The 18366-nt window shown below is 46.7% G+C and overlaps 1 protein-coding gene across 3 annotated transcripts; it reads right to left on the reverse strand.

Annotated features, from left to right (window-relative positions):
* Positions 1 to 384: 384 nt before the first annotated feature.
* On the reverse strand, positions 385 to 17741 carry LOC104676075 (carcinoembryonic antigen-related cell adhesion molecule 5-like). Of its 3 annotated transcripts, none has more exons than XM_010380785.2 (8): positions 17530 to 17741; positions 16282 to 16641; positions 11074 to 11352; positions 10419 to 10673; positions 8599 to 8874; positions 7932 to 8189; positions 2096 to 2220; positions 385 to 575 (listed from the first exon to the last, which is right to left on the reverse strand). In XM_010380785.2, the coding sequence occupies exons 1-7, from the start codon at positions 17591 to 17593 to the stop codon at positions 2132 to 2134; spliced, it is 1581 nt and encodes a 526-aa protein (XP_010379087.2). In that variant the 5' UTR covers positions 17594 to 17741; the 3' UTR covers positions 385 to 575; positions 2096 to 2131. The 3 variants fall into 3 exon arrangements, with proteins under 3 accessions (XP_010379087.2, XP_010379086.2, XP_010379088.2); XM_010380784.2 differs by having other exon boundaries at positions 8599 to 8877; XM_010380786.2 differs by lacking the exons at positions 8599 to 8874; positions 10419 to 10673.
* Positions 17742 to 18366: the final 625 nt, after the last annotated feature.

Here is an 18366-nt window from a genome sequence, read left to right on the forward strand (position 1 = left end):
AGCTCAAAGGAAAAGAAGTTTCCTGAAATCTGTGAAGCAAGACATTTAAAGAATCAGCAAAATTTCAAATAAAAATTTATGAAAATATTATCCTCATTAGTTCATTTGGTCCCATGAAATTAATTATTTTCTCTGCTTGATCTTGGTCGGCAGTTTCATGAAGCTGTCAGTTTGTTCATTAACGTTTTGGAAATTCTTAGACAGCCCAGTGGTATCAGAAACTTGCATTCAAGAGTACAGGTCAGAGTCTTTTCTTTTGTATATATATATATATATTTTTTTTTTGATATGGAGTCTTGCTCTGTCGCCAGGCTGGAGTGCAGTGGCGCGATCTTGGCTCACTGCAATCTCCGCTTCCCAGGTTCAAGCAATTCTCCTGCCTCAGCCTCCCAAGTAGCTGGGACTACAGGAGCGCGCCACCAAGCCCAGCCAATTTCGTAGAGATGGGGTTTCACCATATTGGTTAGGATGGTCTCGATCTCTGGTCAGAGTCTTTTCTATAAATATCCTTGGTAAAGAAGCAATTTTAGACTGTAGCTGTTGCAGATGCTTTAAGGAAGAATCAAAACAACTGTCTGTGAATGACAAAGATTTAAAATGAGTATGGTTAAAAATCTGATGAGAATTTATTATAATGAGAACACAACTCACATAGAAATTTAGTTACTTCTGTGGCATATGACATTATGGCTGACAACCTGTTAGATTTCTGGATTTTCTTATATAACTTTTGGAACACTCACATCAATAACATACCCATAAATATAACTTAAAGAAGGTTTAGCATCACTTATCATTTGAGAGTGCTTCCCATATAATTTAACATGTCAACTAAGATGGCCTTTCCATTTAGCTTCTGTTTCTCAACTGGATTCCTGAGTTCCTGATGGAGCCCATTAATGAACAGGGCCAACAAAGTATAGGCTTATGTATGTTGAAAAACTCCATAGGCAATTCTAATACTCCTAGCTGAAAGTCATGGGTTTAGCCCCAAGTACTACTTACTTAGAACAGGGTTTCTCCACCCTGGCTACACATTAGTAGCATCTGGGGAGGCTTAAAAATTATGAATGCCTGGGTCCCACTCCAGACCAGTAAATCAGAATTTAGGGGTGGGGCTTAAGTATCCATTTTATAAAATGTTTCTGAGTGATTCCCACGTATAGCTATATTTTCCATCAGATTTCTCTGATTTCTCGTGACATTCACTCCTTTCTGTTTTGGTATTACTATTATTTTTCAGGTTTTGTCTCCTGTCATAGAATTAAGGACCTTGCCTTCTTCATTTCTGTATCTGCTATGAATACATGAATTGGTTATCAGGAAAAGATTCTCAGCCACAGGTAGGGTGTGTCCTGAGCTTAAGACTCACATGTTAATGCTACAGTCTTTGTTCTTCATGAGGTCAGAAGTTGCTTGTGATGAAGGGTGTGGGTAACTCCACAGTGCAGATGGTGGAAGGAGGTCACCCTGTTTGACATGTTTTTAGGTGTAACATTGGAACTAAGAATTCTATGTTCATATGGGGTGGAGAGGCAGGGATGTGTAGGGAGACAGATCTAATTCGGATGATGGAATTATACAAGGGAGTGGTGGTAAAGGAATCGAGAAAGCTTAGTGAAGGGAAGAAATGTGAACTTATCTAATAGACCACAGTAGGTCCCTGTGTCTTCTTGAGTAGGTGAGTGAACTAGATTTTAGGAAGGTAATGAGGCAGTCATATGCAAGAAACATTTCAAAGACTGGCAACAAGGGATCAAGCAGGACTTTGAGCAGTTGTTGATGTTTATGGGAATGGAGAGAATGACACAAGTGAGAGATGTTAAAAAAGGACCAAGAGGCTTTGACAATGTTTTGAATTTGGGAAACAAATGAGCAGAGGCTGGGGATAATTATGTCTAAGAGACAGTGGGGTACAGGGAGCATGAAGACCAGGGAAGAAGAGACCTGCAGGAATTAGTGCTGAGAAGCAGGAGCTTGGGAGTAGGAGGAGGAGATCCAGTCCCAGATACAGGCAAAGAAATCCTTTCTCTCTCCCAAGCATGGCAGTCAGCACTGCAGAAAACTGAACAAGAGGAAAGGCTGTCATACCTACCAGTCTTTCTTAATTGTAGAAACTACACCAGGGCTGCTATATCAGAGCAACCCCAACCAGCACTCCAATTATGATGCCGACAGTGGCCCTAGCTGAGAGACCAGAATTTCCAGGTGCTGAACTGCCTGTCATGGAAAGAAAAGAGAAGGAATGAATGTGATGTTATTTTGCAGTGGGGTGCCCCACGTTCCAGCTCTCAGCATGAAGTAGTCTCTACTTGTTCCTTCAAGGAATGCATTAGTTTTGTGGGAAGGTTGTAATTTTTTTCTCTCTCACTGTGTTTCTAGTTGGTGATCAGTCTTCTGTCAATTCCACCCTGGCGTTTCTGCACTCAGATATTTCTGAAGGCTTTGAAATTTGAGAAAGACTGATTGCTATTTTTGTGTGGCATTAGAACTTTCTATCTTTTCATGGTTGCATCTTTTTCTCAGTGTCTCAGTTGTGGTAGGTAAAAATAAGAGTCTGTTGGGTCTCTATGGCAGGGACTTGATTGACAGAAAGCCCAGGCTAGTGCATTCTGTATTTACTAAGTCTGTTGCACAGAGAACTCGCTTCTCATGGGTTCCCAGCAGGGAAATGAAAAGCCCAGTTTTGGGAAACTCTGCTTCTCTCTCATGGGTGAGGGGCTTGAGGATGCCCCACCAGCCTTGTGGAAACTCTGAGAACTGCATCACTATCTAAAACTCTCTCCTCTTTCTCCTTTTCAGGAATCAGATCTGCATCGTGGTCTGAGGGCTCTCTTAGGCTCTTCCCACTTCCCACTTTTCCTCATGGTGGTTTTCTCCAGTAAATTATCTTGCATCTCTAATTCCATCTTGGTTGCATCTCAGTGGATGAAAACTAACATACCAGGCTTGATTCTTTGCACTTAGCTTTTTTTCTCTCCCCCACTTTTAGCCAGTAACCATGTCCTAGTGGGTTTTCATTTGGGGCTTAGCTCTCACCAGTCAACTCAGGCTGGTGATTAATGCTATGTTAGCTACTGCAAATGCTTTTCTGGCATCTCATTTGATCCATACAATAACCCTGTTGGGTAGGCATGATTTCCATTTTACAGATGAAATGACAGTGGCTTGGAGTAGTGAAAAAAACTTATCCAAAGTCAAATGATTAGTGAGAAGTGGATCTAGGATTTGGCTCTAGCACTGCCTGACTTCAAGCTAATAATACCAGTAGTGATAATAGCAGCTAATATTTATGAAGTTTCCCTCAGTGTGTGGCATTTTGCTGAAGGCTTAATCGAATATTACATTAAATCTTTAAAACAATACTATTGAACAGTCACTCTTATTGCAATTTTCCTTTTTCCCTCCATTTCCTGGTGAGGAGAATTATTACAATTTTCAGTTGAAGAATTGAAGGCTCAGAGAAGTTAAGAATCTTGTGTGAGAAATTTAAAATGGTAAATACGTTAAAAATAAAGAGAGATCGCATATCAACAACCTAACTTTACAACTTCAGCATATAGAAAAAGAACCACTTCAAACCACAAATAGTACATGAAGGAAATAAAGATTAGAGTTGAAATAAATAAAATGGAAAATGGAAAACAATAGAAGGAATCAACGAAACCAAAAGTTGGTTTTTCAAAAAAGATAAAAAATTTGACAGTCATTTATTAGACTGACTAAGAAAAAAGAGAGAAGATTTGAATTACTAAAATCAGAAATGAAAATGGAGGTATGGTGGCTCACATATTTAATCCCAGCACCTTGGGAGACTCAAGCAGGAGGATTGCTCGAGGTCAGGAGGGCGAGACCAGCCTAGGCAACATAGGGAGACACAGTCTCTACCAAATTTCTTAAAAAACTATCCAGACATGGTGGCACATGTCTGTAGTCCCAGCTTCTCAAGAGACAGGGATAGGAGGATCACTTGAGTGCAGGAGTTGAGGCTGCAGTAAGTTGTGATGGTACTACTGCACTCTAGCTTGGGCTGGGCTACAGAGTGAGACCCTGTCTCTTGAAAAAAAAAAAGAAAAATATTGAGATATTGCCAGCAATGCTACAAATTCTACAGAAATATTAAGGACTACAAGAGTGCTATGAATAATTGTATGCCAGCAAACTGTTGAATGACCAAGATGAAATGGACAAATTCCTGGAAACACACAAAAATTTAATTTTAATAGACCTATACTTAGATAGAACCAATACAAGCATTTGACAGAATTCACCACTCTTTCATAACAAAAACACTCCAATTACGAATGGAAAGAAATCACCTCAGCATAATAAAGGCAGTATGTGGAAAGCCCAATGCTAACACGATACTCAATGGAGAAAGACTGAAAGCTTTCCCTGTAAGACCAGGAACAAGACAAGAATGCCTGCTTTTGCCACATCTATCCAACATAGTATTAGAAATCCTAGCCAGAGAAATTAGGCAAGAAAAAAAAAAAGACATCCAAATTGGAAAGAAGAAGTAAATGATCTCTGTTATCAGATAACTTGAACTTATATGTAGAAAACCCTAAAGATTAAAAGAACCTGTTAGAGTTAATAAATAAATTTGGTAATGTTGCAGGATACAAAATCAACATGCAAACATCAATTGTACTTCTATATATTAACAATGAACAATCTAAAAGGAAATTAAGAAAAAATTTCCAATTTACATTAACATAAAATAGTATAAAATAGTTAGAAATAAGTTTAACCAAGGAGGTGAAAGGAGTATACCCTGAAAACTATAAAACATTGCTGAAAGAAATTAAAGACAACATCAATAAATGGAAAGACATTTTTTTTTCATGAATGGGAAAACTCAATATTGTTAGGAGGACAATACTGCCCAAAGTGAGCTGCAGGTTCAATGCAATTCCTGCCAGAGTCCCACTGACAATTTTTGCAGAAACAGAAAAACCTATCTTAAAATTCATATGGACTCTCAGGACTCTAAATAGCCAAACAACCTGGAAAATAAAGAATGAAGCTGGAGGACTCACACTTCCTGATTTCAGCATTTGCTATAAAGCCACAGTAATCAATACAGTGTGGTACTAGCATAAAGGAAGATATTGAAACCAATGGAATAGAATATAGAGCCAGAAAGAAACGCTTGCATATATGGCCAAATTATTTTTGACAAGGGTGCCAAGACCACTTAATGGGGAAAGGATATTCTTTTCAATAAATGATATGGGGAAAGCTGAATATCCATGCACAAGAACAAGTTGAATCTTTGCCTGACACTATATATGAAAATTAACCTAAAATGGATCAAAGACCTAAATGTAAGAGTGAAAAGTATAAAACTCTGAGAAGAAAATAGGGAAAAAAGCTTAATGACATTTAATTTCACAGTGATTTCTTGGTTATAACAACAAGTAGGCACCAAAAGAAAAAAATGGATAAACTGGACTTCACGAAAATTAAAAACCTTTTTTTTTTTTTTTTTTTGACGGAGTCTCGCTCTGTCGCCCAGGCTGGAGTGCAGTGGCACGGTCTCGGCTCACTGCAAGCTCCGCCTCTTGGGTTCATGCCATTCTCCTACCTCAGCCTCCCGAGTAACTGGAACTATAGGCACCCGCCACCACACTGGGCTAATTTTTTTTTGTATTTTTAGTAGAGATGGAGTTTCACCATGTTAGCCAGGATGGTCTTGATCTCCTGACCTCATGATCCACCCACCTCGGCCTCCCAATGTGCTGGGATTACAGGTATGAGCCACTGTGCCCAGCCTCGAAATTTAAAAACTTTTATATATCAAAGAACATTATCGAAAAAGTGAAAAGACAACCTATGAAATGGGAAAAATATTTGCAAATCATATATCTGATAGGGGATTAATTTCCAGAATATATGAAGGACTATTACAAATCAACAACCACAAAAATCCAAAAACCCAATTAATAAATGGATGAAGGACTAAAGTAGAGATTTCTCCAAGGAAGAGATACAAGTGGCCAACAAGCACATGCAAATATGCTCAACATCACTAACACTTAGAGATATGCAAATCAAAGCCACAATGATACTCCACCTCACACACATCAGGATGGCCACAAAACGGTAAGTGTTTTCAAGAAGGTTGAAAAATTGGAACTCTAGTGCATTGCTGACAGAAATGTGAAATATTAGCTCCTATGGAAAATGGTATGGTGGTTCCTCAAAAAATTAAAAAATAATTAACATTTGATCCACGAATTCCACTTCTGGACATACACCAAAAAGAATTGAAGGCAGCGATTTGAACAGATATTTGTATACTGATGTTCACAGCACCATTACTCACGATAGCCAAAAGATGGGAACAACTGAAAAGTCCATTGAAAGATAAGTCGATAGAAAAATGAGGTATGTCCATACAATGGAATGTTATTCAGTCTTAACAAGGAATAAAATTGTGATACATGGTGCAGAATGGATGAACCTTGAAGACATTATGCTAAGTGAAATATGGCAGACACAAAAGGACAACTATTATATAATTCCATTTATGTAAGCTCGTTAGAATAGTTGATTACCTAGAAACAGAAAGTACAATGGAGGTTACCAGGGTTTAGGGGGAGAAGGAGTGAGAGTTACTGTTTATCAGGTACAGAGGTTTAGTATGTTAAGATGAAAAAGTTCTGGAAATGGATAGTGTGAAGGTTACACAAGAGTATAAAGATACTTGATTTATTTTTCCTTTTTTTTTTTTGTGACAAGAGTATCACTCTGTCACCCAGCCTGGAGTGCAGTGGCACAATCTTGGCTCACTGCAACCTCCACCACCCAGGTTCAAGCAATTCTCCTGCCTCAGTCTCCCTAATAGCTGGGATTACAGGCATCTGCCACCATGCCTAGCTATTTTTTGTGTGTGTGTGTCTTGAACTCCTGACCTCAAGTGATCCACTTGCCTTGGCTTCCCAAAGTGCTGGGATTACAGGCATGAACCACCACACCGGGCAATATGCTTGATTGATATTTATGCTGTGTCACTTAACTGTACACTTAGAAATGGTTAACGGTAAGTTTTATGTTAGATATATATACTGGCTGGTAGACTTACCCTCTCTGTAAATCCACACTTTCTGGCACTGCCCCTTCCCTCCCATGCAGAGCCCCTGTGGCTGAATCTCCCTATTTCTCCAAGTGTGTGCCACTCACTGTCCTCTGTGCTGTGTCTCATGTGCTGGGTCCACAGCCTCATACAGCCAGTGACTTCAGAGCCAGGACACAGCTCAGGAGTCTGTCCCGAGGCTCCCTCTTTTCCCATTTCCCTGCAACCTGACCCGAGGGAGGCTCTGCTGTGGATTGGTAGCTCGATTTAACCAGATTCAGAACAGGCCACCTTTACACCTTCTCCACATGCCCCGGTCCCACCCCAAGTGGAGCCAGGGCAGAGCCAGTCACCAGGTGAGCCGGGCGCAGAGCAGGGAGCAGAGTCTGAGCTGCTCCTCCCTCATCCAAGGGGCTTCCTCCTCTCGTCTGGGGAAAAAGTGTGAGCTTGTTTCAAAACCTCCTTGCTCCTTGTAGCTCATAGGGTAGGTTAAAAAAACACAAAGAGGTGACAGAAAGGGACATTTGGTGATAGAGAGGAGAAACTCGACCTTAAGGACCCTTCTTTCTCCTGGACTATGAAGCCCCTTTCACTATAGGGGGCCTTCTGGGGCTAAGGGAGCCCCCTCCCCACATTCCAGGCTGGACCCGAGGTCAGCCATGAGATATCAGAGAAGCTGGCGAGGAGAGAGTCGGCCGAGATGGAGTGAGAGAGCTCAGGGTAGAATTTGGGATTTCCTTGTGCCCATGGAACACAGACTGGGCAAGAAAATGTCTTCTTGGCTCTTTTGTGAGAACCAGATAGACTCCACCCCAAAACATGATGCTGGTGCTCCAGGGAAGCCACTTACCAGAGGAGACTGAGATGTTCTTGACTATGGAGTTATTGCGACCAGTATCCAAGTTAGAGACAAAACAGGCATAGGCCCCGTTATTGTTTGATGTGATTTTGGAGATAAAGAGAACTTTTGTGTGTTGCTGCAGTGTCCCATTGATAAGCCAAGAATACTGTGGGGATGGGTTAGAGTCCGCGTGGCAGGAGAGGTTGAGATTTGCTCCCGAATTGTAAGACAAGTCTGGGGGGGATATGATGGGGGTGTCCGGGCCATCTGCAACAAAGAGAACAAAGCCACAGGTGATGTCATCAGAGGAAAGGGGAAGCTCCTGATTGTAGAAGGGCCACAGTGTCCTTCTAAGTCCTGTCCCAATCCTGTGTTAAAAAGTCTAAACCATAACCCTCATGTCCACTGAGTCTGGGTCTGAGACATTCATTCACCTGTTTCTCCCATCACAGGCTGTGGACCCTGAGCCTCCCAAGACAGGAGCAGCTCCTCCCCTCCTATTCTTGGTCCAGGCTGGGTTTGCCCTAGTTTTCCCAGGGCAGGAAGTTATGGCCAGCCTGGGTGTCCAGGAGTGGCGGTCTGCATCTTTGGACCTGAGGAGAACTGAGAGTCCTAACCTTTGGCTGTATGGATTTGGGTTGGAAACCAGGGCCACAGAGGAACAGAAGATACTCACAGAGGACATTCAGGGTGACTGGGTTGCTGCGCTTTGCACTCACTGAGTCCTGGATTCCACATTCATAGCGTCCTGTGTCATTCCTTGTGACATTGAGTAGAGTGAGGGTCCTGTTGCCATTGGAGAGCTGCAGCCTGGGACTGACCAGGAGGCTCTGACCATTTACCCACCACAGATAGGTTGGGTCCTGAGCCTCAGATCCACAGGTTAAGGTCACAGCATCCTTGTCCTCCACGGGGTTGGAGTTGTTGCTGGTGATGTAGGGCTTGGGCAGCTCTGCTGTGCAGATAACAGAGAAGATTGCCCTGTGTGGGACCTTTGATTCCTCACAGGCATCTTTCAATCAGAGTTGGCATCTCCCACCCCTCAGCCCACCTGAGTCTTAAAAGCCCAGGGCAGGTATGTGTGTGTCACAAGACAGATGCACAATGATCTGAGGGCTCAGAGACTGTAAGGCCGGCTGCTTTGTGTGGGAGAATCACAGACTTTTCTCAAGAGTGAATTGGGCAATAGCGTTGGGTTGTGGACAGACACAGGACTGGGGGTCACAGCCCCCAGCATTTCTGGTCCTTTCCTGACTGTCTGGCTGCCTGGCCCATTGGGGTCCTCACCTGGATTCAAAGGAGCTGAGTTTCTTCCAGCTGCACGGTCCCACACCCCCAGCCAAGGTGTGTTCTCTCTGAGGCTTTGCTATTTAAGGACATCCTAGAGATGGGTGATGATGGGGATGGGTGTTTGAGCAGAAATAGCGCAGGAGACTAGGAGCAAGTCTAAAGGTGACAAGTCAAGGGTCAGACTGTGGGCCACAGGTGGGGCAGCTCTGCCCAGGAGTTTGATGGGAACAGAGTTTCATTTTGGGAGAAAGAAGAGTTCTGTGGACAGATGGTGGTGATGGTAGCAAAACAAGGGGAATATATTTAATACCACTGAACTGCACGTGTAGAAAGGTTAAGATGGCAAGTCTGTGTTAGATATGCACTGTTACCGTCTGTATAAATACAGAATTTTTGACACTGCCCGTTCCCTGCCATGCAGAGCCCCTGTGGTGCATCTCCTGATTTCTCCAAGTGTGGGTCCCTCGCTGTCCCCTGAGCTGTGTCCCATGTGCTGTGCCCACAGCCTCATATACCTGGTGACGTCAGAGCCAGGGCACAGCTCAGGAGCCTGCCCTGAGGCTCCCTTTCTTTCCAGTTTCCTGACTGGGACGACAGGAGGCTTTGGTGTTGATTGGCAGCTTGATTTAGCCTAATTCAGGACAGACCACCCGGGCTCCTTCTCCACACACCCGGGTCCCACTCCAGTGGAGTCAGACAAGGCCAGTCATGGCGGGGAGCCCAGAGCAGAGCAGGGAGCAGAGTCTGAGCTGTTTCTCCCTTACCCAAGGGGCTTCCTTCTCTCATTTGGGAAAAAAGTATGAGCTTGTTTCAAAGCCTCGAATGTTCCTTGCAGTTCATGGAGTAGGCAAAAGAACACAAAGAGGTGATAGAAAGGGACAGATTGGTGACAGAGAGAAGCAACTTGACCTTGAGAACCCTTGCTCCTTCCCACTCTGTGAAGCTTCCTCCACTACACAGGGCTCGAGGGCTGAGCGAGCCTCCTCCCCATATTCCAGGCTAGACCCGGGGTCAGCCATGAGAAATCAGAACAACACGGAGAAGACAGTGTGTAGAGACACACTGGGGAGGTCCAGGGGGAGAATCTGGGATTTGCTTGTGCCCATTGGACACAGGCTGGGATAGAAAATTTCTTCCTGGCTCTTCTCTGAAAACCAGACAGACTCCACCTCAAAACGTGACGTCAGGGCTCATGGATCCACTTACCATAGACTGTGATCGCCATGACTGTGGTCCTATTGAGGCCAGTGGCTGAGTTATGGGCTTGGCACATATAGGATCCGCTATTATTCATGGTGATGTTGGGGATAAAGAGCTCTTGTGTGGATTGCTGGAACACCCCATTGACAAACCAAGAGTACTGTGCAGATGGGTTAGAGGCTGCATGGCAGGAGAGGTTCAGATTTTCCCCTGCTCTGTAAGATGTGTTTAGAGGGGAAATGGTGGGCGCATCTGGACCATCTGGAGCAAAGAGAATAAAGCCACAGGTGATGTTGTCAGAGGGAAGTGGAAATTCCTGGTCTATGGAAGGACCACAGTGTCCCTCTAAGCTGAGTCGCAACCCTAAAGTCTCAACCAAACCCCTCTTGTATCTACTGAGCCTGAGTCTGAGACATTCACCTGTTTCTCCCATCACAGGATGTGAACCCCGAGCCTCCCAGAACAGGAGTAGCCCCTCCCCTCCTATTCTTGATCAAGACTTGGTCTGCCCAGGTTTTTCTGGGGCAGAAAGTCACAGACAGTCTGGATGTCCAGGGGTGAGGGTCTGTGTACTTGAACCTGAGAGGGACTGAGAGACCCTGCCTCTGGCCCTATGGATTTGGACTGGCAGCCTGGGCCAGAGAGGAGCAGAGATACTCACAGAGGACATTCAGGGTGACTGCGTCGCTGCGTCTGACACTCACTGGGTTCTGGGTTTCACATTCGTAGAACGCTGTGTCATTTCTTGGAACATTGAGTAGAGTGAGGGTCCTGTTGTCACTGGACAGCTCCAGCCTGGGACTGACCGGGAGGCTCTGATTGTTTATCCACCACAGATAGGTTGTGTCCTGAGTCTCAGGTTCACAGGTTAAGGTCACAGCATCCTTGTCCTCCACGGGGTTGGAGTTGTTGCTGATGATGTAGGGCTTGGGCAGCTCCACTGTGCAGGTAACAGAGAGAAGATTGCCCTGTGTGGCACCTTTGATTCCTCACAGGCATCTTTCAATCAGAGTTGGCACCTCCCACCTCCCAGCCCACCTGAGTCCTTACAAGCCCACAGCAGGTGTGTGTGTCACAAGTCAGATGCATGATGATCTGAGAGCTCTGAGGCCACCTGCTCTGTGTGGGAGAATCACAGACTTTCTCAAGTGTGAATTGAGCAGCAGCATTGGGCTGTGGACAGACACAGGACTTGGGGGGTCATAGCTCCTGGTGCCTCTCCTGGTCCCTCCCTGATCAGCTGACTGCCTGGCCCACCTTGGGGTCCTCACCTGGAACGTTCAGGTGCTGAGTTCCTTCCACCTTCAGTCCTGCTTTGTTTCCCTAGGTGTCTTTTTTCTGCAGCTTCCCTGTCTAAGGACATCCTAGAAATGGATGATGATGGGACTTCCCATTGTCCTTAAACCCTGTAGGTATTGTACAGGCTGGCCTGGGACTGGATGCTTCAGCAGAAATAACACAGGGGACGCCAGAGGCAAGCCTGGAGGTCAGCTCAGTCGTCAGGCAGTGGAGGCACAAGGTGGGGTAGTTTTCCCCAGGTGTTTGATGATGACTGACTTGAGCCAGTGACCCCTAAAGATAGAGTGGAGTCCAGGGAATGATCTAGAAAAGAGTGAGGTGACAGGCAGGAGCTGCCTGGATTTAACAGCAGAACCATATGTATGTTCTTTGTCTTTGGTCTTTTTTTTGTTTGTTTATTTTTCAAGATGAAGTCTTGCTGTGTTGGCCAGGCACGATCTTGGCTCACTGCAACCTCTGCCTCCCGGGTTCAAGCAATTCTCCTGTCTCAGCCTCCCGAGTAGCTGGGACTACAGGCGCCCACCACCATGCCTGGCTAAATTTCGAACTTTTAGTTGAGATTGGGTTTCACCATCTTGGTCAGGCTGGTCTTGAACTTCTGACCTCAGGTGATCTGCCCACCTCAGCTTCCCAAAAGGCTAGGATTACAGGCATGAGCCACTATGCCCGGCCTGTCTTCGGTCTTTAATGTCCCTTCTCCCCTTGCAGAGGGCAGGCGAGGACCTGTGGATCTCTCCATAAATACATGTGGACATTTGCAAATGCAGAACTGGCTGGTGGAAAAGGGAAAGCATGAACTGCTGGAAATCTGGCCCTCAAGGACCATGTGCATTTGACAGTTATGAGATAGAACCTTGAGAAGAAATTTTGCAATTATTTTCTCCCATTCAACATTATGCTAAATGAAATAAGCCACTCACAGGGCAGATACTGTAGGATTCCACTTATATAAGGTCCCTGGAGTAGCCACACTCGTGGAATCAGAGAGTAGAATGGTGGTTATCAGGGCCTGGGAAGTGGGGGAATGGAGAGTTGTTCATGGCTCTGCAGTTTCAGTTACGCAGGATGAGGAGGTTCTAGAGATCTGCTGTTCAGCTCGGTGCCTATAGTTCGTACAGATTGAGTATCTCTTATGCGTAAGGCTTAGGACTAAAAGTGTTTTGGATTTTTGACTGTTTTTGAGTTTTGAAAATATTTGCAGTATACTTACCAGTTTAGCATCCCAAATCTGAAAATACAGAATCCAAAGTGCTCCAGTGAGCTTTTCTTTTTCTTTTCTTTTCTTTCTCTCTCTCTCTCCCTTTTTTTTTTTTTTTGTTTTTGTTTTTGTTTTTATTTGAGATGGAGTCTCGCTCTGTTGCCAGGCTGGAGTGCAGTGGCACGATCTCAGCGCACTGCAACCTCCACCTCCTGGGTTCAAGCTATTCTCCTGCCTCAGCCTCCCAAGTAGCTGAGACTACAGGCACAGGCCACCACACCCAGATAATTTTTGTATTTTTAGTAGAGATGGGGTTTCACCATGTTGGCCAGGATGGTCTTGATCTCTTGACCTCATGATCCTCCCGCCTTGGCCTCCCAAAGTGCTGGGATTACAGGCGTGAGCCATCACTCCCAGCCTCCAGTGGGCATTTCTTTTGAGCATCATGTCAGTGGTCAAAAAATGTTGGATTTTGGAGCATTTCAGATTTTGGATTTTTGGATTTGGGATACTCAACCTGTAATACTATAATTTGCCCTTAAAAATTTGTCAGTGGTTTTGATCTCATATTATTTTCTGACTAGAGTTAAAAAAAATGAAAGACATTTGGGGGAAACATTTTCCAGAAGTGGAAATTGTTGTTAATGGCCTAAAGATCTAAGATCAATTGCTGGAAGTAGTACTTCTCTTGATGTTATACGAAGGTTTAGGTCTGCTCTCAATTCCAGTGGGATCACATTACGCTCAAAGGCAGATGCTGAAGGTGGTTTGAAATCAGTGACTCCCTGAGTAGAGAGAAGGGTATGAGTCCTGTTAGGAAGACAGAACCGGTCAGAGAGGAAGTCTTAGGTGTGTAGATTACATAAAGGGAGAGATGATGCCAAATTAGGAGAAGCGATGTGTGTTATGGTAGTAAGTTTAGAAAGCGCTCCCTGCCTCTGGTTCCTGTGCAGAGTTAGGCAAAAAGAGGAGAAGCCCCAAATCAAGCACATGAAAGGTTTTCTTCCTCTCCTATCAACCTCAGAAAGCACAACTAGAGTTTAAGTTTGTATAACTGGGCAGAGTCTAAGTGAGACGCCAGTGGCTGGTGCACTTCTCAGTCCAAGGGACCCCACCTTATGACAATGGCATCATCTCGAGGACACAAGTATATGTAGAATGGACAGCAAACCCATCAGACAGCACCTGCTTGGCCAGCTGCACCTGGGGGAGGCCCCAGGATCCACTGGAGGATGTAAGCCCCACACCAGGATGAAGATGGAGTAGGTAGTGAACTGGGTGGAATAAGCATGTGGGCTTTGGGGACTGCAGACCTGTCCTTCTGTCTCTGACCCCCTGGTGAGTCAGTGTAGGGAGTGGATGGAGGAGTTGCTCATCCTTGTCCTGCTGCCTGTTCCGTGTGTTGGCCTCATGGAGGTAAAGAGCTCTGGGCAGGGACACAGCGGAAGCTCATTCTCCTGGTGACCTGTTGACATTGGCTTGTGATGGAGCCTGGCAGGGGCGGCTGCTCCAGCTGATTTCTGTGCCTTCCCTATTGCCTGGGAAGTGGGCCAGGCCACAGTGTGAGAGGGAAGAAAACAGCACAGCCAGCCTTGTTCGAGGGAGTGTCTGGGGAAGGCCTAAGAGTGGAGGTAGATGTTCAGGGATAGGCATCTCAGCTGGAATGAAGAGGGAGGAACACGGAGGAACAGGAGACAGTCAGAAATGCCCATGGCAATGAGACATGCGGGGTATAGTGACCTCAGAGACACCAGGAGCAGGAGTCCCTTGGCTGTTCCGACCAGGACCAGGGAGCCTTGAAAACCCTCCCATGGCCAAGGAACCCCAGAGTCACATGAGATAGGGTTACTTTCAGGACAGGGAGTCAGAGGAATGGTACATGGATCTTAGCCCCTGATGGACAGGGAACAGGCCAGAACCTCCTAGGATTCTGCATCCAGGATCCAGTCTCTATAGAGATTATGGATCATTCCTTCATTCATTCCCTCCTTCATGAGAGAGCTACTGAGCAAGAGTGTGTCTCACTTTGGGCCTGTGTTGGCGCAGGGGTATGAGTGCGGAGAGAAAGCGAAATCCTTTCCTTTATCCTCCCATGGGAGTGACACTGACAAATCGGGAAACACAGGATTTCAGGTCCAGTGAGGGGGCTGTGGATCTAAGGGCGAGGTCTGGACAATCCCGGCACTGACCCTGACAATTGAGGTGATTTAGTTCTAGAGTAAAACTGATTAACTCTCCATTTACTTCTCACTCTCCAGACCAGAATCTCCGCTTCTGAGCTGTGGATGTCCAAGACAAAAGGAAGCAGACCCATGACTGGTCTCAGGTCTGCAAATGCCTAACAACAAACAGTCCCACCCACCCCCGGTTCAGGAGAGGAGGGGGTTCTGGCTGCAGACAGACCTCATATGTCTCTAATCTGCCACCTATGGCCTGTGTGACCCTTGTTAGTGACTGTCTCCCTGTGCCTCAATTTCCTTTCAATAAGTAGGATAAGTATTATTTGGCTATGAGACTGTTTGTGAATTAACCTCAAAATATTTACAATCACTTGATCTCAGCTCTGCACAGAGGAGCTGCCCAAATGAAGAGCATTTATGTTTATTTGCCTCCAAGAGAGAGGGCCCTGGGCCTGATCCCTGGTGGACAAGGAGCTGCCGGGAGCATCTTCTCTCCTCTGTTCCTCCTTCTGAGGACAGTGAACTTCCCATGGAGTCACCTATGTCCCCAGGGCAATGGACTGATGCCCTAGTAACCTTGTCTATCTATCCTTCCTACATTGAGTCTCAAGTAAAGGACAAGGCTCTGTCCTTGCCCAGATGAGACTCTGGGGACAGGGAACAGGTGTGGCCAGAAACTCCGATTCTGCATCCAGAATCCAGCTCCAGAAGCCACAGCCCTTGGACAGCTGGTAAGTCCTTGCTCCCAGTCAGCCCTGCCCAGGAGGCCACAGCCTAGCCCCGGCACAGGCTCCCCTGGGTCACCTGGAGTCAGGAGCCCTGGGACTGAGCTTCTCTGTGAAGATCCCAGGGGGTCCTTCAGGCCAGGCCCTGATGCAGTTCTCCAGGGTCTTTCTCAGGGTCAGGTTTATGGGGGAAGGTATGGGGTGCTAGGCTGAAACTGACGTCCCCCTGCTGAGTCCTCCCCATCAGACTGTCCTTCCTCTGCAGTGAGTGTCTGCAGTATCTGGATGCCGGAAAGGAATTCTGATCTGTGGAAGTTTGTCTCTTCTGTGTGTGTCCTGCACTGAATGCTCAAACCCTAACACGGCACGTAATGCAGAGCGGGCACAGGCACAGCCCAGGCCTGAGAATCCCGTATGTGAGAAGTAGAACTGACCCCAACACCCAGAGGTCATGGGGAATCACTCACGATATACCCGGAACTGGCCAGTTGCTTCTTCATTCACAAGATCTTCCTTTATGGCTTGTAGGGTGTAGGATCCTGTGTCATTCTGGGTGACGTTCTGGATCAGCAGAGATGCATTGGAGTATATTGTCTCTCGACCGCTGTGTGCGGGCCCTGGGGTAGTTTGTTGATTTCCTATTACATGTGATCCAATTCGACCGTTGGCATCCACTCTTTCTCCTTTGTACCAGATGTAGCCCAAAAGATTCTGGGGCAGATTGTGGGCAAGTAGAAGAACCTCCTTCCCCTCTGTGACATTGAATGGCCTGGATTCAATAGTGAGCTGGGCAGTGGTGGGCGGGTTCCAGAAGGTTAGAAGTGAGGCTAGGAGAGAGGAGAGAGCATCGGTCAATATTGGGACCTATGCATTAGGGTGGAAAAACGGGGCCCTGGGTCCTGAGCAGGTCTCTTCATCCCCCAGCCCTGGAGTGAGTGAGTGAGTATGTGTGTATATGTGTGTCCTACTGGGTCAAGGTTAGCGGCGTGACTCCTATTTCCTTAGCACCTCTGACCTTGGCATTTCCCTGTGTGGAATGCTCCTCCCCAGGGGTCTGCACGACTGCCTCCCCACTGGCCTCAGGTCCTGCTCACATCAGGGCATTCTTGGGAGACTCCTTCCCTGACACTTCCTCTAGAGACCCTGGGTCTTTTCTTTCTGACCTTTCCCTGCTCTGTTCCCACCAGGGCTCTTGTCAACACCTGACCGCACATTCTAGATCTCTTTGCGTGTCTGTCTTCCTCCCCATGAGAGAATGAGCTTCATGAGGGCAGGGATTTGTGTGATCTTGGTTGCACCTCAGTGCCTGGGACAGGCTGCAGACTCCTGTGATGAGCTCATGAGCCTTCTCAGGGCCCTCAACGGCCTGGGGTTTATTTTCCAATGTCTGCGGTAGGTGGTGAGGACAATGTTTCAGGCCCTGGTTATGTTTTAATTTAAAGTGTCATCTGATGCAGTTATTACGACTTTTAAAAATGTAGTGGCCAGTGACAATTAACTAGGAAAATAGAACACTTGAGATTTTCCTGCCCCGTTCCAATTCCAGTTCAATTTGATTTTTCTGGTGTGACTGCTGTCCCTCTCTGATGTCCTTTTCCCTATTCAGGCTCCAACAGGAGTCCTCTGTCCGTCTCAGAGCCCTGTCCTCCCCAGGAGACCCCAGCCAGTCTCTGTGCCGCCTCCTCCCACCCTCTCCCAGGTTGTCCTCCCCTCACCTGTAAGCAGGAGCCTCTGCCAGGGGATGCACCATCTGTAAGGAGGGACTGAGGGAGACCCCATGGTCTCTGCTGTCTGCTCTGTCCTCTTCTGTGGAGAAGATCTTGAGTTCCAGGAATGCTCTTGTCAGGGTGGCTGTGACTGCCTGGTCTGCTGTCCTTCCTCCCTCTGCCCTGAGTCTCCTCCTACCGCAGGAGTACTTCTTGGCATCATGTGGGTCATGGGTGTGGTCAGGTGTCCTCTGTCCCCTCCCCTCTCATTTCTTCCTCTTTTGTCCCTCCTCCTTTTTCCCTTCTATTTTCAGTTCCCCAGACAAAGCTTTCTGGCAAGGTGGATGGACCCCCGTTCCCTGGGAGGACAACCTGCCTTCCCCAGTGCTGAACTCTGCTGTGTTCTGGCCTTGGGTCTGTCACACCAGGGGGATTATTTTCCTTTGTGACAGAGAAACCCAGCTGGGCCCCGGTTCTCCCCATGCTCTCCAGTGCTCTGGGAAGGGGGGTGATGCTCAGTAGGAAGGTGACGGAGGTGGCTCTGGGAGATAGAAAAGGGCTCACTGGATGGTGACTGAGGAGGGACCAGCCCTCTGTCTCTAGTAACACCAGCCCGGCCTCTGACCCAGGGATGGAGACCCAGGCCTAGAGGTCTCAGGAGTCCCCAGCTCCTGCGTGTGGAGAGGGAGGTGTCTTGTGTGTCCTGGAAAGAGAGGACTGTGGTAGAGGGAGGTGGGTGATTCTGAGCTCTGCTGTCCTTGGGGAAGGCTCCAGGGGGCCCTCCCTCTCCGTATCTGTGGGCTGAACTGTGGCTTAGGGTCTGTCCGTGTTCTCCCTGACTGTCCT

Source organism: Rhinopithecus roxellana, chromosome 12 (genome assembly GCF_007565055.1).
Source record: "Rhinopithecus roxellana isolate Shanxi Qingling chromosome 12, ASM756505v1, whole genome shotgun sequence".
Classification (NCBI taxonomy): Eukaryota; Metazoa; Chordata; class Mammalia; order Primates; family Cercopithecidae; genus Rhinopithecus; species Rhinopithecus roxellana.